We start from the raw sequence: 25,677 nt of genomic DNA, 5'->3' as shown, positions 1-25,677 counted from the left end.
ACGGGGCAGGAGCGAGGTAACCAGAGTTGGGGGGCGGCGGGCGTGGCCACCCTCGCTCGCGCCTTCTCCCGCCCAGGCAGTCCCGGGAACGTTCGGAAAAGTATCCAAAAGTTCTGCGCTGCGCGCGCGCAAACGAAAAAAAAAAAAAAACCTAGACACCCGCCCCCCACCACTCCAGGCGTGTCCCGACCTCGCCACTCTGGCTGCACCTCCGGCTGCAGCACACACGCCTGCTGCTTCTCCTCTTTGGGAACTTAGCCGTCGGTTGGCTTCTTCCCTTGCAGCCGTCTCCAGACGGCAGAGGCGACCAGAGAGTCCTTGTGCTTCTCCTTGGGGCACCATGCCCAACGACGAAGCATTCAGCAAGCCTTCGGCACCGTCGGAGGCTCCGCACGCTCCCGGGGCACCGCCGCAGGGAAAGCCCGGGGGCTTCGGCAAAGCAGCTGGGGCGCTGCTGGGGGCAGCCGGAGGCTCGGGTGCCGGAGGCAGCGGCTCTGGGGCGTCGGGCCTGGGTGCTGCGAGCAAGAAGTCTCCTCGGCTGCCCAAGTGCGCGCGCTGCAGGAACCACGGCTATGCCTCGCCTCTCAAGGGGCACAAGCGCTTCTGCATGTGGCGGGACTGCCAGTGCAAGAAGTGCAACCTGATCGCCGAGAGACAGCGCGTGATGGCCGCGCAGGTGAGTGAGTGCGGGCGTCCCGGAACCGCGGTTCGGGCTCCAGCTTTTTAGATTAGGTTGCCGAGTCATGGCCGTCGCTACACCGGGCCCGGGGTCTGGAGGGACGCGGCAGTGTGGTCGCCGACAGACGCGCCACACTTTGGGTCCGGGGCTCCCAGCCACGCTACGACGCCAGGCTCGCAGGGCAGGGGAAGCGTCCCTGGTTTGTCCACCAAGCATATTTAGAGGGTTCGCTCTGCTCGGGGTTCCCCACGATGTCTGATTTCGCCTCCCAGCAGAGTTGCAGGGTTCGTTTGGGGGGAATCTTCGGGATCTTTAACTTCGTCTCTCAGAATAGTTTCTGGGGTCTCTCTGCTCCGGGGTCCCTGGATTCTTGACCCCACTCTGGGAGTATCGAGTTGCCAGATACTGCACGTGGCGGGACTGCCAGTGCAAGAAGTGCAACTCCCTATGGGAGTTCCGGGGATCCCCGAGTCCGCCGTCGAGAGAGTTGCAGACCTCACTATGCTGGGGTATTTTCAGTACCTGCGATTCGACCCTCCGAAGTGAAGGTTGGTGGGGGGTTCGCTTCTAAGGGAATCAGTCCCCAGGTTTCTGATTCTCGCTAGCCCAGCAGAGTTGCAGGGTTCGCCCTGCAGGGGGTTCCCCATGCTCTCCGATCGCGCCCTCCAAGCTAAGGGTTTCAGTATACGATTTCTTCGCGGGGTCCCCACGAGCCCTAACTCCGCCTTCCCGCTAAATTGCGCTTAAATTAAGGAGCGTCCTCGGTGCCCTAGCGGTTCCGTTGGAGAGAAGGAGAAAAGTGCAGGGGCTGCGGCTTACCTGGGTAACGGATCCGGAGGCTTTGTTTGTTTTTCTGGAAAGATCTCTGCAATGGACGCCGGCGTGGCGTGGTCTTCCTTGCGCGCTCGGCGCACTTTTTGTATCGGTCCCCGCGGGATCGAGGCTGAGCGCCTCAGCCATTTTGAGAGCTGGAACTTTGCAGTGAAGACCACGTTATTCATGTGCAGATTACTTTGAAGATATTTTAAAGCGTCTTTAAGAATTTTTAACACTATGTGCAGGGGGAAAAAAGTGTGTGTGGGCTGGAAGGTTTTTTTTGGGGGGGCTGGAAGTTTTGACGGTCTTTTTTTTTTTTTTTAACTTCCTAAGTAGGCTAGTAATTTAGCATCTTAACAGAATACTTCATGTCGTTAGGATCCTAAAATGATCTTCGGAAAACAATAACATACATTCTTTCCAGCTAAAAATTTGTTTCGTTTTTCTACGGTTATTTAAAAAGAAACCAAGGAAATGTTTGCTAATGATGCGCTACTTTTAAGAACATGTAAATACCCTCCATTGAATAAGACTACCGAAATAAAGGTTAAATGCTTTTTATGTACATCTGATTTTTAAAAATGTGTTTTAAACTAAATGCATTTTGGCTTCATAGGTTGTAAATGCAGTTTTGAAAACAGATTTATTTCCTTGGTATATTAATAGATGTTTTAGCTTAGTGTATGGTGGATGCAAATACGCTGGGCTCATAGTGAGTTTACGGAGCCAAACTTAGGGACTTCTGGATTGCACCTCTGGGTTGAAAAAGATTCTGAACATCTAGTTATTGGCTTAAATATTCAGCGTGGATAGAAAATGTAATACAAATATTTATCCTAGTGGGGAAATTAATTTTTAATAAACTTTGTTAGTGGAGGGACTAATTTTGAGGTGGCTGTTTGCTATATCAAAAACAAAGGCAAGTCAAGGTTACTTTTGGAACGTGAAACTTAAGTATTTTACACACCAGAAGGCTGGGGCTGTGTCAGGTGAATTCTTAAAAACATATAACAACTTCTTTTTAGTCATTCTAATAAAATAATTTGAAATTGGTCTTAGGTAATGATTCTAAATTAATTTGCATTTTTAATCATTCATCACCCCTTCCCCATTTAAATAACATTTCCTAAGTAACTGTTAGAGGAAATATTTGTAAAGGTGCACTGAGTTTATGGAAAAGGGACCCTGTGCATTTTGGGTCTAAATGTGCATTGACATACTTGAGAGGTTTGCAAGGTTTTAAAAACTTACTTCTGGTCAAAGTTATAGATAATTGCCTCTAAACCTCTTAGTGATAGAAAAATACAAGATTTAGGCTTAATCATTTATTTTTTAGCATAATTGATTACTTTTTCTAAGTTGAAGACTTTTTGGTTATGACTAAGAATTCCCAATGAATTAGCTTTATATGTTTGGACTACGGTTTTTCTGAAACAACACACAATTTGTAGTTGTGTTTTTTATTTAACATTTAGATTTTGTCTTTTGGCTTGTGTTGTGGCTTCTGCCGTACTGGACAGGTACTTTCTACCCTCATAATCAGTAGTACTGTAGTCAATTTCAAAAGAAAACCTCTCTTTTTTTAACCTTTAACAATGTAATTTAAAAGAAGATCAATGGAAGAGGGACCATGAGGAGTTTTTTAGGTAGATCAGAGTCTCTCCAGCCCCCAGCTCTGGCTCTCCTTCCTTCCTGCCTGGAATATCACAAGCCTGTCCTCTCCCTTTCTCCACCCCACCTCCCTTTGCTAGCCTCTCTCTGGTCCAGGGACTTCAACACCTTTCCTGGAGATTCCTACCCCTTTCTCCCACTGCTTCTCTTCATTCTCTCTCCTGCTCTGGGACACATGGCTCTGCAGGCTTTCCCAAGCAGCTCTGCCTCACCTGCCCATCCTGTTCCAGATTGTTCCACCCCTTCCTCCTTGTCTGTCCAAGTCCTAATCATCCTATTCTTCAATACTCTGTTCAAATACTACCTCTCACTGATTCTAACGTTTGTGTGTACATCTCTCGTGGTGTTTATCACATTTTGTCTTGGATGTTATTTGCTTGCTTCCTGTTTCTCCTTTTATTAAATTTTTTTTTTCTTTTTAAGACAGAGTCTCTCACCCTGGGTAGAGTGCCATGGCATCATCATAGCTCATAGCAACCTCTAACTCTTGGGCTCAAGTGATCCTCTTGCCTAAGTTTTTCTATTTTTAGTAGAAACGGGGTCTATCTCTTGCTCGGGCTGGTCTTGAACTGGTGAGCTGAAGCAATCCACCTGCCTTGGCCTCCCAGAGTGCTAGGATTACAGGCATGAACCACCATGCCTGGCCCTGTTTCTCCTTTTAAACAGTAGCTTAATCTTACTGGTCCTTCTTCTTACATGTAGATGGTCCTTTTTCTCACTCTGTTGCCCAGGCTAAAATGCTATGGTCAGTCTAGCTCACAGCAACCTCAACCTCTGGGTTCAAGCCATCCTCCTGCCTCAGCCTCCTGAGCACCTGGGAGTACAGATGCTCACAACAATGGCAGCCTAATTTTTCTATTTTTAGTAGGGGCAGAGTTTTGTAACTCCTGAGCTCAAGGAATTCTCCTGCCTTGGCCTCCCAGAACTGCCATGCCTGGCCAGTGCAGTGGTCTTTTACATTGGTGGAATGAGTAGTGAGGGAACCCATTCTCCTTCCTTCCTAATCTATCAATGCTTGTGGCTTGTGACTTTTTGTATTTTTCAGATTGAACTCCTTTGCTTGCCTGACCGTACAAGTTTTCCTGCTTTTCCCTAGCCGATCTTGTATCCTGATGCTCTACCCACTCATTTGTGTAACAAGCATTTTTATTTTATTATTTTTTTTATAGACAAGATGTCAAGGTCTCCCTGTGTCCCCTAGGCTAGAGTGCAGTGATTCACTGCAGCCTAAAAATCCTGGGCTCAAGTGACCTTCCTGCCTCACCTCCTCAGTAGCTAGGACTACAGGTGCATGCTGCTACACCCAGCTAATTTTTCTGTTTTTTTTTGTAGAGATGGGTCTTATTCTGTTTCTGCTCTCAAACTCCTGGCATCAAGTGATCCTCCCATCTCAGCCTCTCCAAGTGCTAGGAGTACAGGCATGAGCCACTGCATCCGGCCCTAACAAGTATTTTTTGAGCACCTATTCTAGGCCAGGTGCTTTGGCTCTAAACTGTTTCTCATCTTTAACTGCACATCATCGTTACCTGGGTGGCTTTAAAATAAAATTGAATATTTTCAGACCTCACCCCGAGAGCTAGTGAATCACAGGGTTGGGATGGGCAGGGCTTTCTGCGGTATTTTTGCAAAGCTGCACACGTGATTCTTGAGTGCTGGAGGATAACCTGTTGTCCTGTGCTTCCAGGTGGCCCTGAGAAGGCAGCAGGCCCAGGAGGAGGAACTGGGCATCAGCCACCCTATCCCGCTGCCCAGTGCGGCTGAGCTGCTTGTCAAGAGAGAGAACAATGGCAGCAACCCGTGCCTGCTGACCGAGAGCAGCAGCCCCTCGCAGCCACCACCGGCCAGTACTCCCACCACTGGTGCTTCAGGTAACCCGGGGGAGGGCGGGGGATTCACATGTGGGCCAGGCATGAGGGCTGCAGCCACATGAGCCATGGATAACATGCAGAGCTTAGAGGACTTTCTTAAAGGGCTCTCCCCCTGAGGGTCTGTTTTTGGCTGCTTCACAAAGCAGGTGGCCATGGATTCTAGAGATGGAGAACAGCTTCTCTTTCCTGTTGCTTCTTAGTCAAGAGTGAATCTGGACAGAGTCAGAATCACAAACTATCAGAGAGAAGTGGGATTATTCTGATTTTATCTGGGTCTGCCTTTCTAGTTAAGGGTCATCTTGATGGGAGATCCTTGTTTTCTAAACTGACAGTCTGTTTCTCCAGCCAGGACTGCATCTGTGTGGGGAAGGTGTCTGACAAGGCCACATCTTGGGTGTCAAATTAGAATGAGCACAGGAAAGTAACACAGGAAGGCATGGCCCTCAGCTTGACTTCTCTCCCGTGTGCTAAGCACTGTCCCGGGGGTTACATGTGTGCTCCATCTTGCTTCACGTTCAGAGTAGCTCTGTGAGGTGCGTTACCAATCCTCCTTTACGCATGTGAAAACCAAGGTGTAGGAAGTTAAAAGACCAGGCAAGTTAATGAACTAGAAGGTATCTGAATCTCTCCATCTGCCTGTGGAGCTCCATGTGCTCACTGCCCTGGGTCTCCAAATTACCTCAGGAGTGGTCTAGGGCTGCACTGTCCTATATGGAAGCTTTTGGCCACATGTGACTATTTAAATATAAATTTTACAATGAAGTCAATCGAAAGCATTCATTTTCTCTGTTGCACCAGCCCCATTTCACGTGAGTGATAGCCACATACGTATAGCTAAGGGCTACCATATTGGGTAATGCATCTCTGCCTCTCAGGAAGATTCATTTGACAACAGGAGCTCTAGAACACCCACCAAATGAAGACCTGTGGAATCCTGCTGTTTCCTGAAATAAAGTACGCATCCTTTGATTCACAGACTGTCTGTAAAGGTTGCTAAGCTCTGGGAAATACGGTCTTGCCATGTGGTGCCGCCTTGACTAAGCTTTCAGGAATTACTCAGTTTGCCAGGCTTCTCCACTGGGCTGGCTTTATTCAACTGCACATCATTGACTAGTTGTGCCACTTTGAACATGTTGCTTAAGCTCTCTGGGCCTTTTGTTTCCTCTTCTCATAAATAAGCTGGAGAGGGTTCCTGAGGGTCTTGAAGGCCCGATGAATCTTGGGCAACGCCAAGAATGAAGGTAAACAGGCACCAAGGAAAGCAGGTAGGTGTGTCTGTGTGTGTTACTGGAGCTGTAGAGTCAATAATTAACCAAAGAACAGGCACTCTTTTGGGATCAATTGCTGATAGTGTTCACTTAGAGCAGTTGCCATACTTTGCTTTTCATAGGAAGGAAGGAGTATATATCAGAAATAGGATCTTCACACTTTGGGATTTTAAGATGTGTCCAAGACTTAATGACTAAATGATAATGGTGGATTGAGCAATAGGGCCGTGATAAGAACTGGGGGTGTGTCATCACGTGAGTACAGAAAGGGTCCCAGTGTTAGCTTTTACATACGGGAATGACTCATTTGATTTTCACATATATCTAATGGAAACCAAGGCTTAGTAAGTGGTAAGGAAACTGCCGCAGAAAAAAGCTATGCTGAGTTGGGCTTCACTCCAGGCCTGTCAGTTCCATCCTACTTGCCTGAGAGGAGAGGCTGGGTGACCAGTTGCCATGTTTCCTTGAAGAATGGACAGTTTTGATAGTTTAGAGCCTGTGGTCTCAGGAGGATTTAAGGCTAATAGGCAAATAAAAATAATGTTGGGGCAGAAGTTCCCTGCCATTCTATCTTGGCTGAAAAGGAAGTCACTGGTTTTCAGGGGAGGTACACAGAGAAAGGCCATGAGGGGACAGTGCCAGGGCTGGACACTGTGAAGGGCACCGGGAGTAGACTCAGGGTCTTGCCTGGCATCCTGCAGTTCACTTTCTGTGGTATCTCACCAGAACCTGATGGTATGCCCAAAGATAGTGGAGCTTTAGAGGAGGATTTCAGGCTGCACAGAGTTCAGAACAGCAAAAAAGTTCTCCCAGGGGATTGCAGGGTGGCCAAAGTGTTGATAGGGAATGTTACAAAAAAGAAGCAGCAGGGGAGCAAGATAGAGGGTTCAGGGTCAAGGAGGATAAAACCAGGTTCCCTTTTTTGCCTCTGGAGCCATTGGAGATGTTCTGGAGTCCCGAACCAGTTTTCAAAGACAAGGGGAACATTGAAGCCGAGAGTGTGTCCTGTGCTCCTTTACTCAGGAAGATGGGCTCTTTCCCAGCCAGGGAGCTGATCCTCACCGCTCAGGGGACTTCTGCTGAACCTCCTGAGAGGGGATTGATCCCTTCCTGGCTGATTCAGGATGTGAGCAAGAGGGAGACAGAAATACCAGTAGAATTGAACTATAGAAAGGCAGAGAGAAGGAGGAAGGGAGGGAGGGTGGAGGAGAGAGAGAAAACCAGAAACAGACTTCCCAAAGACTCCTGAAGCTTTTATGCCACAAATGGAGCCTGACTGTAGATAGCCTGCTACTAACAAATACATAATTCGGATTTATTTAAAATGACATTAGTAACTTTATTCAGGTAAGTGGTACATATTTATAGTAGAGTACAAATATTCAATGAATGATGATTGGTTTTCCAACCCCAACCTGTAGTTCTCTTCGTTATTCTGGGATTACTAGATGCATGTACAGGGTGTGTGTCTCTTTATCTTCCTGATGTGGATCTACATATATGTATATATATGATATTCACATATTTAATATAAAGGAAGTATATTGCTCCTATTCATGTAACTAGCTTTCTTTTTTTCCCCGCTTAACACAGCTTGGAATTTTTCGTAGCCTAGAATTCCATTCTATAGATACGGAGGGCCACGATTTGAAATTATTAAGTGAGAGGTCAAAGTTGTAGCCATGTAAGGGTGAGACCTGCCAACCTAGGCTCACCTGGGGGCAAGTTGCTGGCCTTTTCCTGTCTAATCTTTCCTAATACCTGATGTGTACTGTCTACTTGACCAGAAGGTTGGTGAAATTTAGTAAATTTTTATGTCCTTGAAGTTTCTTAGCTATCTCCTGGCTCCTAAAAGTGCCAAAAGTGAGAGAGAGAAATGCTCAAGAATTATTGCTGAGATTATGGGCCGAATTGTGAGAACACTTAGAAGGAAATTGGATTTGCCAAGTTGTTTGTTTCATTGATTGAAGAGTTGACCCCTCTGAGTAGGATAATGTAAGTTCAAAGAGAGTATATATAATCCTTAGCCAAAGATGGATTAAAATGGACCAGAAGATTGAATAATATTCCTCAAATAATGGGTGTAAAAGATTTTTGTTATTTTTTTCTATGTTGTGGGTATCACTGCAGAAAGAAACAGCTATGTGAAGAAAACTGTTTTTTGATGTTTATGGTACTATCAGGATCAGGTGTTAGCAAGTACACTATTGATTAGCAAAGTTTCTTTCTGGCTGTTTCTAGGGACTCAAAAAAAGATGAGTGTTTTGGCTGTAAATATGACAAATTAATAACAGTTTAAGCACCTTTCTTTCTTTTCTTTTTGTCTTTTCTTAGTGCTGTTTTCCAGACTGGAGTGCGGTGGCATCATCATAGCTCACTGCAGCCTTCCACTTGGGGGCTCAGTCCTTCTGCCTCCCTAGTAGCATAGGCCACCACACACACCTGGTTAACTTTTTTTTTTTTAATAGATAATGAGGTCTTACTATTGCTCAGGCTGGCCTCAAACTTCTGACCTCAAGCAATCCTTCTACTTTGACCTGCCAAAGTGCTAGGACTTAACAGGCATGAGCCGTAGGACCTAACTTCATTTAAAAAATTTTTACTATAAATTGTACTTTTTTATTAAAAAAATTATCATCTGACTTTGAAAAATCTCAAGGCATTCTTTTTCTTTGTAAATTTGGGCTCCCTTTGTTTTATTTTGTTCCCTTCCTCTTTCAACCTCCCTGGGCCCCGTGGAGCATGCTGTTTGACCAGTCCGTGTGCTAAGGTCTGCATCATTCTGCACCTCTCCTTTTCTATGCAGACAGTGTCAGATGAAGGCTTGCATTGTAGATAACTGGGTTCTGCATGTGTGTCCTTTGTAAGGACCTGAATGTTATCTCTTTTGGGGCCCTCCCTTCTGGAGCACCCTGGACTTCCACACTCACGTTCACCTCCCCCGGATCAAACCACCTCCTGCCTTCTCCTCGGGCCTCTCCCGGCAGCGCCAGTCTCTCCTATGGCCCGTGGCCCTGTTTCAGGGTATTCCACCTGATGGAAGGGTGGGTCAGTTCTGCGCCAAATATTGGAGAGGCCCCTTCCTCACGTCTGTTCTGCAGCAGTATTTCCACTTGGAGGGCATACAGGGAAAGAGCACATGCCAGTAGGGAAGCAACACGCTGGATGTCTGAGAGTTTAAATGCTTTACAGACATGAAATGCAGTCTCTCAAAATTGGAGTAAGGTCCCTATTCAGTTTTTTTTTTCTTTATTTTATTTTATTTTTTTTTGGTAGAGACAGAGTCTCACTTTACTGCCTTCACTAGAGGGCCATGATGTCACAGGACTCACAGCAACCTCTAGCTTTTGGGCTTCAGCGATTCTCCTGCCTCCACCTCCCGAGCAGCTGGGACTACAGGCACCTGCCACAACGCCCGGCTATTTTTTGGTTACAGTTCAGCCGGGGCTGGGTTTGAACCCGCCACCCTCAGTATATGGGGTCGGTGCCCTACTCACTGAGCCACAGGCGCCACCCCCTATTCAGTTTTTATAAGTAAGAGGTAGGGCTGATGAGTCAACAATCAAAGATATTGAGTTATTTTAAATGGAAAAAAAAAATAGGGCTGTTTTAGGTTTATAGCAAAATTAAGTGGAAGGTACAGTGACTTCCCATAAATTACCTCCCCCATTATCAATGTCCCCCTCCAGAGTGGTGCATTGATTAGAATCAATGAACCTACACTGACATACTGTTATCACACAGAGTCCTTAGTGTCTTAGTATACAGTAGAGTTCACTCTTGTTGTATGACCTTGGAGAAATGTATAATGACATGTACTCACCATGATGGTGTCATGTAGAGTATTTCCACTGCCTCAGAAATCCTCTGTGGGCTTATTTAAATTTAAAATAAGATTTCAGAGGGGAGCGGGGAGATTGGAGTGGAGGGAGGTAATTGGTGGGGCCACACCTACGGTGCATCTTAGAATGGGTACAGGCGAAACTTACCAAATGCAGAATACAAATGTCTTCATACAATAACTTAAGAAAATGCCATTAAGGCTATATTAAACAGTTTGAGGAAAGTATTTCAGATTGTATATATGAAACCAGCACATTGTACCCCCTGATTGCACTAAAATGTACACAGCTATAATTTAATTAAAAAAAATAAGATTGGGGCAGTGCCTGTGGCTCAGTGAGTGGGGCGCCAGCCCCATATGCCAAGGGTGGCGGGTTCAAACCCAGCCCTGGCCAAACTGCAACAAAAAAATATAGCCGGGCGTTGTGGCGGGCACCTGTAGTCCCAGCTACTCAGGAGGCTGAGGCAAGAGAATTGCCTAAGCCCAGGAGTTGGAGGTTGCTGTGAGCTGCGTGAGGCCACACAGGGCGATAAAGTGAGACTCTGTCTCTACAAAAAAAACAAAACAAGATTTCAGTTTTTATCTTTTTTACATTGTAAGGAAGGAATTACTTAATTCAAATGAACACTGAAAGTATTTTAGAGTTCATTTTTGAAAGATTCTGGCCGCTTAGATGAGCTCTAGTTGATTTTAGACTGAGCTCTCAATTGCACGTAGAATAGGAAATGATACTAGGTTTTAAAAAGACTTCAAATAAAAGTATTCCAAAATTCTACTTTCGGAGTCAGAGAAACTTGCAGGATTTCCAATGAAACAAAACTTAAACCAAAGCACTAGTAGAAGGGCTTAAATGCAAAATGCTCTAGATTGGCACATACACCGAGGCAAGCAGGTTCGAACCTGGCCCAGGGCCTGCTAAACAACAATGACAATTGCAACAAAAAAATAGCCAGGTGTTGCGTGGGCACCTGTAGTCCCAGCTACTTAGGAGGCTGTGGAAAGAGAATCGCTTAAGCCCAACAGTTTGAGGATGCTGTGAGCTGTGATGCCACAGTACTCTACTGAGGGCGACATAGTGACACTGTCTCAAAAAAAATTCTTTTTTTTTTTTTCAGATTAATAGGACTGATTTTTTTTTTTTTTTTAAATATATAGTGTCTCACTGTTGCCCAGACTGGTTTCCAACTCTTAGCCTTAAGAGACACTCCCACATTTCTCCCACATTGGTCTCCCAAAGTGCCAGGATTATAGGCATGTGCCATTGTGCTGGGCCTGGGACTAATTATTTTGATAGCCTGTTGTTTTAAATAGTGTCTTAGTAATTTTTTTTTTTTATTACAAGGGCAATCTTTGCTTACATGTCAAATACAGCAGTTTAATTAGCCTGATAGAAATTCTTTGTAGACAGTATTTTAGTAAAGCAATCATAGCAATGGAGTACATAGGAAAGTAACCTACTTGGTCTACTTTTGACTAGAAAGGAAATGTAGAAAATATCTAGAGCCATAAAAATGTAAATATGGGGTTTTAAAAGTCAATAGGTAAGTTTTATAATGGCATATATAAAACACAGAAAAAACATTTAACTGGTTTACACCTGTGTCTCCCTAGTGAAAATATAATCTCAAGGACAAGGATTGCATTTCATTCATCTGTATATAGTGTGCCTACTTTACAGTTTTTACAGTTGATGATCAACACATCTTTGTTAAATAAATGAATGAATGATGGTTAAAGTTTTTTTTTTTTTTTTGTAGAGACAGAGTCTCACTGTACCGCCCTCAGGTAGGTGCTGTGGCGCCACACGGCTCACAGCAACCTCTAACTCTTGGGCTTAAGCGATTCTCTTGCCTCAGCCTCCCGAGCAGCTGGGACTACAGGCGCCCGCCACAACGCCCGGCTATTTTTTTGTTGCAGTTTGGCCAGGGCTGGGTTTGAACCTGCCACCCTCGGCATATGGGGCCGGTGCCCTACTCACTGAGCCACAGGCACCGCCCTAAAGTTGTGTTTTAAAACACTTAGAGGAATGATCATGAACCTCACCCTGCCTCAGACATTAGAGAGTAAGAGAGTAAAATAATTCATGTTCTATTTGCATTTTTGTTTTACAAAAATTAAACAAAATTATAATTTTATTTAAAAAATTATCTGAATTTTTAAAATAGTTAAAAATTCAAGTGTAATTTCTTAACAGCTTAAGATGTAATTTACATACCATATAATTAATTTGTTTAGAGTATACAATTCGGTGTTTTTTAGTAAATTCACAGGATTGTGCAACAATCACCAGAATCTAGATTTGGAACATTTTTATCTCCTCCTAAAGGAAACCTCGTAGCCGTCAGCAGATAGTCCCCATGTGCTCCCCACCTCAGCCCTAGGTAACCACTACATAACATTTTCTTTCATAGGACTTGAATGATCAGATGTGTGACCCACTTAGCCTGTTGCTTGCAAGGTTCATCTGTTGTAGCATGCATTTTTTTTTTTTTTTTTGGTAGAGACAGAGTCTCACTGTACTGCCCTCGGGTAGAGTGCTGTGGCGTCACAGCTCACAGCAACCTCCAGCTCTTGGATTTATGTGATTCTCTTGCCTCAGCCTCCCGAGCAGCTGGGACTATAGGCGCCTGCCACAACGCCCGGCTATTTTTTGGTTGCAGTTTGGCAGGGGCTGGGCCTGAACCCGCCACCCTCGGTATATGGGGCCGGCGCCCCACTTACTGAGCCACTGTGCCCAGCTGAATCTTGGTGCTTTAGAGGAATTACCTGACTCTTTTACAAAGAGGCTGCACTATTTTTATTTTTTTTTAATTTTTATGAGACAGAGTCTCACTCTTTTGCCCAGATTAGAGTGCCATAGTGTCAGCTTAGCTCGCAGCAACCTCTAGCAATCCTCCTGTCTCAGCCTCCTGAGTAGCTGGGACTATGGATGCCTGCCATGCACAATTCCTAGCTAATTTTCTACTTTTACTAGAACTGGAGTATTTTATTTTATTTTTTTTGAGACAGAATCTCACTTTGTCATCCTTGTTAGGGTGGTGTGTTGTCATAGCTCACAGCAACCTCAGATTCCTGGGCTCAAGTGATCCTCTTGCTTGAGCCTCCTGAGTAGCTAGGACTGTAGGTGCCTGCCACAACGCCCGGCTGTTTTTAGAGACAAGTCCCACTGAGCTCAGTCTGGTCTCGAACTCCTAAAGGAGTTCAGGGGATCAACCTGCCTTGGCATCCCAGAATGCTGGGATTCCAGCTGTGAGTCGCCTAGAGATGAGGTTTTGCTGGTCTCAAAGGCCTGAGCTTGTGATCCTCCTACCTCGGCCTCCCACAGTGTTAAGATTACAGGTGTGGGCCATGCACCTGGCCAGAGGCTGCACTATTTTAATTCTCATCAACAGTAAATGAGGATTCCAGAAAATTCAAACACATTTTCTAAAATGAAGAGATACGATGGCTTCATCCTGTTAAAACATACATAGTAGGGCGGTGCCTGTGGCTCAGTGGGTAGGGCGCTGGCCCCATGTACCAAGGGTGGCGGGTTCAAACCCAGCCCCAGCCAAACTGCAACAACAAAAAAAATAGCCGAGTGTTGTGGCAGATTCCTGTGGTCTCAGCTACTCGGGAGGCTGAGGCAAGAGAATCGCCTAAGCCCAGGAATTGGAGGTTGCTGTGAGCTGTGACGCCACAGCACTCTACCGAGGGCAATAAAGTGAGACTCTGTCTCTACAAAACAACAACAACAACAAAAACATACATAATAAGGGACTCAATGATGAGAAGTTTAGATGGTGAAGGATTACTCAGGTTTGCGTTTTTATTGTTACTAGAAATGATTTAATATATATAACTTTTTAAAAAAGTCTCTTCTTTACCTCATTACCACGTGTAGTTTGTAGTGAAAGGAACAGTGTTTGCAGGAGTAAAGCAATTCCAAGGGACCTGAAGATGGGTTCTCTTGGCTGTAGCTGTACTGTTGGCTGATAGAAATATTGGTTATCTTTAGGAAGGACTAAACAATTTCTCATACCTCAGATGACATGCGTGTCCTGAGAATGAGGGAGCAGGAATTCTCTTGTCCTAGAAAGTTTTTATCTATGAATTTCTAAAATTGGAACACCACCATAAAGCTTCTGGAGAGTGAGTGAAAACCTGAGAGAGGGCAATTCTCAAAGACGCTCAGCATTTACTGCCAAGAGCTGGTTGTAGCGTTATTGGAGAACTTTTATAAATGGTGACTCCAAGGATTGCCCTGTGTGGTGCAGCCTTCCATCTGCCACTGTAGGACACTTAGGGAACGTCACAAAGCTCATCTGTGTCTCATCTTCATTTGCGAGCTCACCAGCCTGCCCCTGGAGTCCTTGACCTAAGTATTCCTGGTTGGCTTGAGGATCCTGTCCTGATCCACCCCTCAGCCAATTGTTGGGTCTTGTGGATGCTTTTCTGTCCCATCTGCTGTTTTATTTTTTAACTTTTTTTTGCAGTTTTTGGCCGGGGCTGGGCTTGAACCCACCACCTCCAGCATATGGGGCCGGCACCTTTTGAGCCACAGGTGCTGCCCCGTTTTTTATTTTTTTATTTTTTAGAGACAGAGTCTCACTTTATCACCCTTGGTAGAGTGCCGTGGTGTCACACCTCACGGCAACCTCCAACTCCTGGTTTAGGTGATTCTCTTGCCTCAGCCTCCCGAGTAGCTGGGACTACAGGTGCCCGCCACAACACCCTGCTATTTTTTGTTGTGGTTTGGCCGGGGCTGGGTTTGAACCCACCACCCTTGGCATATGGGGCCGGCGTCCTACTCACTGAGCCACAGGCGCTGCCCCCATCTGTTGTTTAATTCACTAACTTTTTTTTTTTTTTTTTTTTTTTATTGTTGGGGATTCATTGAGGGTACAATAAGCCAGTTACACTGATTGCAATTGTTAGGTAAAGTCCCTCTTGCAATCATGTCTTGCCACTTTTTAAAATGTTTTTTTATTGTGATAAAAAATTGTAACTTGGGCGGCGCCTGTGGCTCAGTGAGTAGGGTACCGGCCCCATGTGCCGAGGGTGGCGGGTTCAAACCCAGCCCCGGCCAAATTGCAACAAAAAAATAGCCGGGCGTTGTGTCGGGCGCCTGTGGTCCCAGCTACTCGGGAGGCTGAGGCAAGAGAATCGCGTAAGCCCAAGAGTTAGAGGTTGCTGTGAGCCGTGTAACGCCACGGCACTCTACAGCGGGCCGTACAGTGAGACTCTGTCTCTACAAAAAAAAAAAAAAAAAATTGTAACTTAAAATTTACCACTTTTTTGACGTGCGGTTTAGCAGCATTAATGTGCATTCATGTTGTTGTCTAACCATCATTGCCATTCATTTCCAGGACTTCCCAAGTAAACTCTATTCCCACTAAACGGTAACTCCTCCTTTGCCCCTCTTATCACCTAATTTTTGGCTGAGGACAGTCTCTTTTGCCAGCCCACCTTCCCTCAAAGCTTCCTGGCCTTTGAAATCAGCTGTAGACTCCATGAACCAAGATGATTCCTTGATCTCTTTTCTTCTCGCAGACCCCACATTTTGACTGTATTGCCGACTTCCCTCTTTGTTTATATCCTGTTCTAATTACACTTTGGGAGGAATAGGGACTCCGAGGTCTCCTAAAGGACTGAGGGTTCTATAGGAAAGAGGTGCAGGGAATGTAATGCAGGACGCTATAAATTCTCTTCCAGACAGGTTCGACTCTGGGCCCAGGAGAGCTCTCAGCTGTGCCACAAAGCAGAGAAAACAGTAGGGTGCCTGCGAGGCTTTAGCTGCCATCTCTCTCTGGTTCTTGACTTGTCAGAGTTTGTGTTACAGTTGTCATAGTCATAGGCAACTCCGAAAGTGCATATCTACATTTTTTTTTTTTTGTAGAGACAGAGTCTCACTTTATGGCCCTTGGTAGAGTGCCGTGGCCTCACACAGCTCACAGCAACCTCCAACTGCTGGGCTTAAGCGATTCTCTTGCCTCAGCCTCCCGAGCAGCTGGGATTACAGGCGCCCGCCACAACGCCCAGCTATTTTTTGGTTGCAGTTTGGCCGGGGCTGGGTTTGAAGCCGCCACCCTCGGTATATGGGGCCGGCGCCTTACCGACTGAGCCACAGGCGCCGCCCCGTATCTACATTTTTGTTGCAGCCTGAAGGTGTCGTACTTTTCACCTGATTCAAAAATAATTAACTCAAGGTGAGTCCCCTGTGAAAATTCACATAAATATTGATCCCTCTTGCTGATACAGATTAACATTTCAAGCCAATTTTACTCTAGTCCCTTATGTCTGTAGACAGACTTCACAATTACTAATCTGGGTTTTATTGTACCAGATACCAGTGAACATACTTTGAAAAAATGCACAAGAAACTCTTAAAGTAGATTGTAAATAGCCGGCTTGTTGTCAAGAAATATTGATTCAGTATTACAGTAATGGCAGATTTTCTGGAGTTTGTTGGCAATAAGAGTTCTTAGGTATTGCTTCAACCATCCCGTGTCAGTTCACTTCAGTGTATATCAATAGATGACTTTCAGTATTGATTCAGCTTTTACAGCAATACTTACTTTTGCACCACTCCTTAACTCTGGTCCCGAGGTTTTTTTTTTTTTTTTGTAGAGACAGAGTCTCACTTTATGGCCCTCGGTAGAGTGCCGTGGCCTCACACAGCTCACAGCAACCTCCAGCTCCTGGGCTTAAGTGATTCTCTTGCCTCAGCCTCCCGAACAGCTGGGACTACAGGCGCCCGCCACAATGCCCGGCTATTTTTTTGTTGCAGTTTGGCCGGGGCTGGGTTTGAACCCGCCACCCTCGGCATATGGGGCCGGTGCCCTACTCACTGAGCCACAGGCGCCGCCCTGGTCCCGAGGTTTTAAGGTTTATCTAAAACACATAGAATATGTATTAGTTCAGTGAAGCAGATAGGATTTATCAAATACATGTTTACTGAACTGAATTGAGTTCTCCTCTGCTGGTGAGTCATTCAACAAATATTCATTGCGTGGTTGCATTGGGCCAGATCCTATTCTAGGTATGGAATATACCGCAGTGCATAAAACATCTGTCTCTCATGGATCTTACATTTCCAGCATGGGGGAGATAATTGATAAATAAGTACATCAATAAATAAACAGGGCGGCGTCTGTGGCTCAGTCGGTGGGGCGCCGGCCCCATGTACTGAGGGTGGCGGGTTCGGGCCTGGCCCTGGCTGAGCTGCAACCAAAAAAAAAAAAAAAAATAGCCGGGTGTTGTGGCGGGCACCTGTAGTCCCAGCTACTTGGGAGGTTGAGGCAAGAGAATCGCTTGAGCCTAGGAGTTGGAGGTTGCTGTGAGCTGTGTGATGCCATGGCACTCTACCGAGGGCCATAAAGTGAGACTCTGTCTCCACACACACAAAAAAATAAATAAAAAAAAAATAAAAAAAATATGTCCAGAAAATAGTGTTATGAAGAAAAGCACAGTGATGTGATAGATGTGACCCAAGGGGACAGTGGCTGTTTGAAATAGGATGGTCAAAGAAGGAATGCTCTAAGGAGATTAAATTGGAGCTAGTCTGGAATGAAAATGAGCTATTTGTGTAAGACTTTGGGGAAGAGCATTCCAGGCGGGAAGAGCAGCAAGGTAAGGCCACTGAAAACAGGCAGGTGCTGGAGTGCTGCGAGCACAGGGTGACATGAGTGGGGCTGCATTTCCAGGGCTGTGTAGACCATGGAGAGTTGGGGTTTTATTATGAGTGTGTCATTGGAGTGTTGAAGCAGTGAATGGCATGATCTCGTTCACTTTTTTTTTTTTTTTTGAGATAAGAATATCACTCTGGGGTGGCGCCTGTGGCTCAGTGAGTAGGGCGCCGGCCCCATATGCCGCGGGTGGCGGGTTCAAACCCAGCCCCGGCCAAACTGCAACAAAAAAAATAGCCGGGTGCTATGGCGGGCACCTGTAGTCCCAGCTACTCGGGAGGCTGAGGCAAGAGAATCGCTTAAGCCCAGGAGCTGGAGATTGCTGTGAGCTGTGTGAGGCCACGGCACTCTACCAAGGGCCATAAAGTGAGACTCTGTCTCTAAAAAAAAAAAAGAATCTCACTCTGCTGCCAAAGTGCCCTGGTGTCATAGCTCACAGCAACCTCAAACTCTTTGGCTGAAGAGATCCTCCTGCCTCAGCCTCCCAAGTAACTGGGACCTCAGGAACCTGCCATAATGCTCAGCTAGCTTTTCTATTTTTAGTAGAGACACAATCTTACTCTTGCCGAGGCTGGTCTTGAACTCCTGAGTTCAGGCAATCAATCTACCTGCCTCTGCCTCCCAGAGTGCTAGGATTACAGGTGTGAGCCACCATGTCCAGCCTGGTTTACTTTCTTGAAAGAGCTCTCTGCTGCCCTGTGGAGGATAGTTTGGAGGGAGCCTGGCGAGTGAGAGTGGAAACAGATGCGAAGGCTGTGCCATTGCCCGGGGAAAGGGGAGAGCTGCTTGGACTCCCCTTGGAGATGGAAAGAAGGGGCAGGACAGGAAGTCCGTTTTGGAGGTAAATTTATGTGCAATTTTGGTAGATAACTGTTGACGTTCCCTTCTGAGAGCAGCTGCCACAGCATTGCCAGTACTAGGTTGTTGTTAGGGTTTTATGAGTTAAAGGTGAAGAGCTTTATGTTGGTGTGGTCAGCAGAATCATGGCCCCCCAAAAGAAGCCCAGGCCCCAATTGCTGGAACCTGTCAAGATGCTGGTACTGTCAAGATGTTATCTTGTGACAGAAGGGACTTGGCACAGGTGATGCAGTTGAGGATGCAGAGATGAGATGAACTTGGGTTTTCCAGGTGGGCCGATCTATTTTTTTTTTTTGTAGAGACAGAGTCTCCCTTTACCGCACTGGGTAGATTGCCATGACGTTACAGGACTGACAGCAACCTCCAGCTCTTGGGGTTCCGCTATTCTCCTGCCTCAGCCTCCTGAGCAGCTGGGACTACAGGCGCCCGCCACAATGCCCGGCTGTTTTTTTGTTGCAGTTCGCGGGGACTGGGTTTGAACCCGTCACCCTCGGTATATGGAGCCAGCGCCTTACTCACTGAGCCTCAGGCGCCACCCCGGGTGGGCCGATCTAATGGCATGAATCCTTAACAGTGGGGCCTGGTCTCCTGGCTGCCTGCAGAGGCGCCATCACAGAAGAGTGCAATTTGCAAGCTTGAGAGACTGGACTGCTGATGCTGGTTTTGGGGGCTCCTGAATCACAGACTCTAAGAGGCCTCTAGAGCAGTGATTTTCAACTGGTGTGCCTCGAGCATTTTTAAGGTTGTTAATTACATGATTTTGAGAAGAAAAAGTTCAAAGTTCAAATACACCGCGTGTATTCTAATATTTTTTACATTTTTTTTTTTTTGATGAAAGTGTGCTGTGGACGTTTAACTACAGGTTCATGTGTGCCGTGAGATGAAAAAGGTTGAAAAACATTGCTCTAGAGGCTTAGAACAGCCCTCAGCAGACAGCCAGCAAGGCAATGGGACCTCAGTTCCCTAGACACATGGAACTGAATCCTGCTGACAGCCTGATTGAGCAAAGAAACCGTCTCCCCTTGAACCTCTAGAAAGGAAGGTAGCCCCCAGACTACCTTGGGAGAAACCCATGTCAAGACTTTGGACCCATAGAACTGGAAGATAATGAATTTGTGGGGTTTAAGTTACTGAATTTGTAGTACTTTGTTAACAGTGAAAGGTAACTAAATGCAGCTGGTATAGTTTACAATGCACATTTTTCCTTGTTAGAGAAACTGAGCATCTTTTCATAAGTTTAAGGGCCCAAAGTGTTTTATTCGGTGAACCCTCTGTGCATGTCCTTTTTCCCTGTCTCTTCTGAGCCCTCCCCCCAACATGGGAGCGTTCGAACCTACTTACTATAGAGATTGGCCCTCTGTGAGTTGTGGGTTTTCCCCCCCACCACTTGATATTTCAGACCATGAAACTACATGAGACTGGCTGAGGACAAACAGCAGGGACAAGAAGAGCCCCAGGACTGAGTCCTGGTCACTGCAGTCCCTGGAGACCAGCAGATGAGCAGAAGCTTGCGGCTCTTTAGTTCCTGTGTGTAGGCATTAGCCAGGCCACATGGAAATGGCTGTGGAGTGACTAAACCACTGTGTTCTGTGAACTCTGCCAACTTCAGCTCCTCAGTTCAGTTCTAGCCATGAGCAGCAGGCCTCAAGCTAAAGGCCTCAGTGACCAAACCATTTCACAGTCATGGTCCAGAAGTTTCAATGTCGTTATTCCTTGCATAATGAACTATGGTATAGCTGTGACTGAGGAATGGGGGAGGGACTAATTCTGGTTACTGGAGACCAATCTTATTCTTATAAATATGGTAAGTTTGCATGAAATGAGAATGCATGTTACCCTGCAGCTATCTCAAAGTCATTTTACTCTCTGCCTTGGTGAGGAATGAGCATTATCATTATTACTGCACGGTGGTGCCAGCTTTCCCCTGAGAGGATGGTGAATGGTAGTGAAAGCTCAACCAAAGATTTTTTTGAGGACACAGCTGTTATACTGAAAAGTTTACTTTTGGGAGAGAAGCTCCACTTCATTGAAAAGACCTAAGATGGGGCGGCACCTGTGGCTCAGTGAGTAGGGCGCCGGCCCGATATGCCGAGGGTAGCGGGTTCGGACCCAGCCCCAGCTGAACTGCAACAGAAAAATAACTGGGCGTTGTGGTGGGCGCCTGTAGTCCCAGCTGCTCGGGAGGCTGAGGCAGGAGAATCACGTAAGCCCAAGAGTTAGAGGTTGCTGTGAGCCATGTGACGCCACGGCACTCTACCCGAGGGCAGTACAGTGAGACTCTGTCTCTACAAAAAAAAAAAAAAAAAAGAAAGAAAGAAAAGACCTAAGATGGAGAGTTAAAAAGATCCTGGCTTTGTTTCTTACCAACTTTCTTCTGATTGGCGGCAGTTATTTAATTTGTGTGTGTGTGTCTGTTTTCTTCATTTGTGAAATGGATGGAATCACATCTGTCTGGTATATCTTAGAGAATTGCTATCGTGCTCATCTTTTTCAGGAGATATGGTGCTCAATTATTTTTATAAAATATATTTATGAAAAAGTTCTTCATAAACAATGAAGTATGGTAAACATGTTGTAGAACTCTTATTTCTGACAGTAATAGGAGGAGCAGATGAATGAGCTCGGATGTGATCTCTCCTTTTCATGTTTAAAGTGGGTTTTGCAAAAATGAAGCTGGTGAACTTCGTTGATCTGATATAATAATTCCATCTCTGGATGAGGGTTGTATAACCTATCACATCTCCTATACCTCCAGCTGCCAGGAATTTCAGTGGTACGTCTTAATTCTCGAACATAGTAACATGTATTATGCCCGCATGTTAGAATATAAGTATTCCCCTTTTTTATGACCTTGCTTTACTCTGTTCTGTCGACTTAACTGATGTCTTCAGTATTAGTCATCATTATCCTTCCTAAAGGGTGGGGATTACTATATAACCACACAGATACTCTGAGATTGGGAAGTTACTTTTGGCAAAATAGGTAAAGCGCTGTCAGTACACGTTTGGAAGCCATCAGGATGTGCATACCAGAGTAAGGGATGGGGGGTGTCAGCATTGACCTGTTGGGGGGCAAAGGGATGTCCTAACATTTCAGACATTTTGCTGCCTTCAAGAAGAAATGTGGGAAAGCTGAACTACATGTGTCTCAACTATTATCCACTGTGAGAGGGACTCATTTAACTTGGTGATGAGGATGGTATTTTTAAGTGTTTAGTTTTGAAAATTTTCCTCTTTAAAAACTCCCAAATCTGCGTTTATTTGAAAATAAACTGTGAGATTTTTCTCTAGGGGCAAGGCAGAAAGCAACCGGGATTCTCAAGGATATTTGAGAATAACACACTGCTGCTGAGTGTAATGGGTGGGTAAGGAAACGTGTGTAAATTGCACATAATTCTTCATTAGCAACTTTGGGATATATGTGAGACTGTCCCACAGCATCCCAGCCCGGGAGCTGCTACCTAAAAAGAGCTCCAGTCATCTCCTTGATGAGAGTGGTGTTATCATTTTCCTCCTTATCACCCTCTCTCAATTTATATCTGAGAGATGGAATTATGAGTTACAGGAGAAAAGGAGTAAGAGGCACATCAAAGAATTTCTTTTGTGGCTTTGAATAGGGCACTTAGTGGTCTAGGGTTGTTAGCTTTGGGTGTGCTGTACTCATCATGAAGCACCTGGGGTTTGTTTTTCTCTAAAAGATGTAGATAAACTAGAGAGAATCCAGGGGAAGGGCAACAAAAATGATGTATGACTTGGAGAGAAGGAGAATAACAGTCTATAAATATTTGAAAGGTAATATAAAAGAGGGGGAGAGATTATTTACAGCAGAGGAGAGGAGTTTGACAGGGAACAAAAGCTTGCATCTAGGAGCAAGGGGAAATTGGGGAGGACTGAAAAACAAAACAACCGAAGTGTAATAAGGGTGATTAAGCAAAGAAATGTAATTCTTACATTAGTTCGTGTTGCGTGGAGCGGGAATGGCAGGAAGAAGTAGCATTCTTATCAGACTGAGGATCCAACATCTGTGAATCATGTTGGCCTGATTCCTTGCTGTGAGGTTAGGAGAGCAGACAATGTTTTGTTTTTGCTTCCTAAGCATGTACTTCGCTTAATTCCCAACTCTTCGCATTACACTTTCAGAGGTGCTGGCAATAATTGCAATCCCGCCTACCTGTCCTTTACTGAGTGAGTGTCTGCCTCTTGTTGGCATTGTCTCAGCTGCTTTGTTATTTACATTCTCATTTACTCTTTATAGCAACCCTGTAAATAGGAACTGTTTTTCTCAGTTATTAAGAAATTGAGGTTCAGTAACTTGCTCGAGAGCACGGAGTGTGAAGTGATGGAGCTGGGATTCAGACCCAGGTCTGTGACCCACAGCTCCATGTCATGCCCCCTCCTCACGGTCCTGACGGTAGTAATTGGGACTCACTAGGTGGTCAGCTAGACGCTTTGTTCCAGGTACTGGGGTAACCAAAAGAATTAATGTCCAGGGCCCCCTTTGTTTTCTTTTGCTCTTTCTCCTCTTCCTTGAGAGATACTTTCTCAGTGTCAGTGAAGTGCTATATTATGAATTTATTACATTTCCTCTTTCTGTAGATTCACTTATACCATAGGCTTTCTGTCATCCTTGGTTATGTAGCGATCTGTACAGTCTTACTTAGGAAAGGACAAGCTTTCTAAGGCAGCTGTCACCATGACCCTTGCATGCTAGTTGCCGTGGGGGTCCCTTTGCTGTATTCTGTGCTTTCCTTAGCTTTCTGCCTCTGATGTTTTATACTCTCCAATGTATTGGTGATTGCATGAACAAAATGAACAGAATTCATTACTCAGAGTAAAAGTGAAGAGCTAGGTGTCTGGGTTTTTCATGTTTAAATTCAGACTCCAGCTACTGCCCTTTGTGTGCCGGGCACCTAGCTCCTCTGGGGCCATTGTAGTCCCAGGTCTGTCAACCTCATAGGGTTGTTGAGAGTAGCAACTGAAAGAATAGATGGAAAACGCTGTTTACGGATTGCAGAGTATTACATAAATGAAAGATACTCAGGTGAAAAGATGGCACCATTTGTCTTAGCACCTCTTTCTTAGTGTAGCTCCTCTTGGTAAAAATCTGAGACAGTTAGGAGTGGCTGAGACTTTGAGGGGAGTTGACATGATTCAAAGGGCAGTATCAGATTTGTATTAGGGGCAGAACAGAAAGTGCCCAGTGAGCTTTAAGGTTATTATTCTGCTTCCACCATAGCCTGTGTCCCTTCCTCCCCTTTAACTACGGTGACCTGCCATGAAGGCCGTGCCTAATCTCCTGGTCAGAGGCGGAATTCATGGAGACCCAGAACGTGGCTCCCAGCCCTGGCATTTTTCATCTGCACTTTTCAGGTTTGCCAACCCTGCATGCTGTTCTCCAGAAGAATTACTTTCCCCGGGGAGCTGTGTGCCATTATAAAATAAAGAGCTTTTTTGATTGCTGTCCCTGTGCTGTTGCTCCCAGTAGTACTCTCTGGTGAATTTCCCTCCAGAATCATCCCTAGATTACTTTTACTGTGAACTGTAATAATGACTGGACTCTGGCTGTATTTCTCCCAAGGTCTCCTATCTCGGTTACTTGTAAGGCTACTCCTCCCCTCTCTTGTTCTCTTTGATCTTTTATAATTGGCTTAAAACTCTCTATGTTTAATCTGCAGTGACTTTGTTTCTCCTCCCTATTTTTGCTTCTTCGGTCCCTGAAAATTTAATAATCTGCTTCTCATTATTTCCTAATTTTTCTGAAGGTGTCAGATTCTCTGTGGCGCTATTAATAGTCTTTTCTCCTTTTCTCCCCTTGCTTTATTTTAGCGAGTGATGCACGTCTGCATAGTGTCTGTTTTGTCTTAGTCTTCCACGCTCTGTGGAGTTGGTGGGCTCCTCAACTACAGATGCAGCTGAACCCAAAGACGCCTGCATGTACCTAGGATACGGATGAAAAATGATGTCTGTGCATCTGTATGATAACGTGAGAAAATGGGCCTGGAAGATAACAGTTGAGACCTAGTCTGTATAGAATGAATGAATCTGAAGAAGTGAATGAATTTGTTGCAGGTTAAGAGCTTTTTCTCCTAAATTGACTTTTCCGGGGCAAACTGCTGTGAGTGCTCAACATGTAAGAAAGAATACCTCTGTTACCTCTTCTGTGGTTGATTTTGTGTGAATCCTGCCTGTGACAGCATCCATCATAGTCTTTTCACTAAGCCACCTCTTCAGCTCTAAAATCTTTTTTTTTTTTTTGTAGAGACAGAGTTTCACTTTATGGCCCTCGGTAGAGTGCCGTGGCCTCACACAGCTCACAGCAACCTCCAACTCCTGGGCTTAAGCGATTCTCTTGCCTCAGCCTCCCGAGTAGCTGGTACTACAGGCGCCCGCCACAACACCCGGCTATTTTTTGGTTGCAGTTTGGCGGGGGCGGGTTTGAACCCGCCACCCTCGGTATATGGGGCTGGCGCCTTACCAACTGAACCACAGGCGCCGCCCCTCAGCTCTAAAATCTTTTAGCTGCAGTTTTGATATCTTCTCTCAGAAGATCAGGCTTTCTGCCACTTTCCACAGGTGATCTTGGGGCTCTTCCTGTTTTCTTCTTTTCTTTGCACCCTGAGTTGTTTATATTCTTCTTGACTTTTTTTTTTTGGTAGAGACAGAGTCTCACTTTATGGCCCTTGGTAGAGTGCCATGGCATCACACGGCTCACAGCAACCTCCAACTCCTGGGCTTAAGCAATTCTCTTGCCTCAGCCTCCTGAGTAGCTGGGACTACAGGCGCCCGCCACAACGCCCAGCTATTTTTTTGATTGCAGTTCAGCCGGGGCCGGGTTTGAACCCACCACCCTCGGTATATGGGGCTGGCGCCCCACCGACTGAGCCACAGGCACTGCCCCTTCTTGACTTTTAAAAGGCTTTTTAAACTGCATTTCTCTTAGAAGGTGGTCCAGCAATTTCATCTGATTGTTCAAGGAGTCTGGAATCTCAGATCCACTAAGAACATGC

General features: G+C 45.5%; 1 protein-coding gene across 1 annotated transcript in view; it reads left to right on the top strand.

Moving 5' to 3' along the window:
* Positions 1–340: 340 nt before the first annotated feature.
* The window catches only part of DMRT1 (doublesex and mab-3 related transcription factor 1), a 113,803-nt gene continuing 88,466 nt past the window's right edge, over positions 341–25,677 (top strand). The window contains exons 1-2 of the mRNA XM_053575816.1: positions 341–676; positions 4,851–5,034. Of these exons, the coding sequence (XP_053431791.1) occupies positions 341–676; positions 4,851–5,034 (520 nt within the window). The remainder of the gene's footprint in view (positions 677–4,850; positions 5,035–25,677) is intronic.

This window comes from Nycticebus coucang, chromosome 2 (genome assembly GCF_027406575.1).
Source record: "Nycticebus coucang isolate mNycCou1 chromosome 2, mNycCou1.pri, whole genome shotgun sequence".
NCBI classification, from domain to species: Eukaryota; Metazoa; Chordata; class Mammalia; order Primates; family Lorisidae; genus Nycticebus; species Nycticebus coucang.
This window is presented reverse-complemented; position numbering and strand designations above follow the sequence as displayed.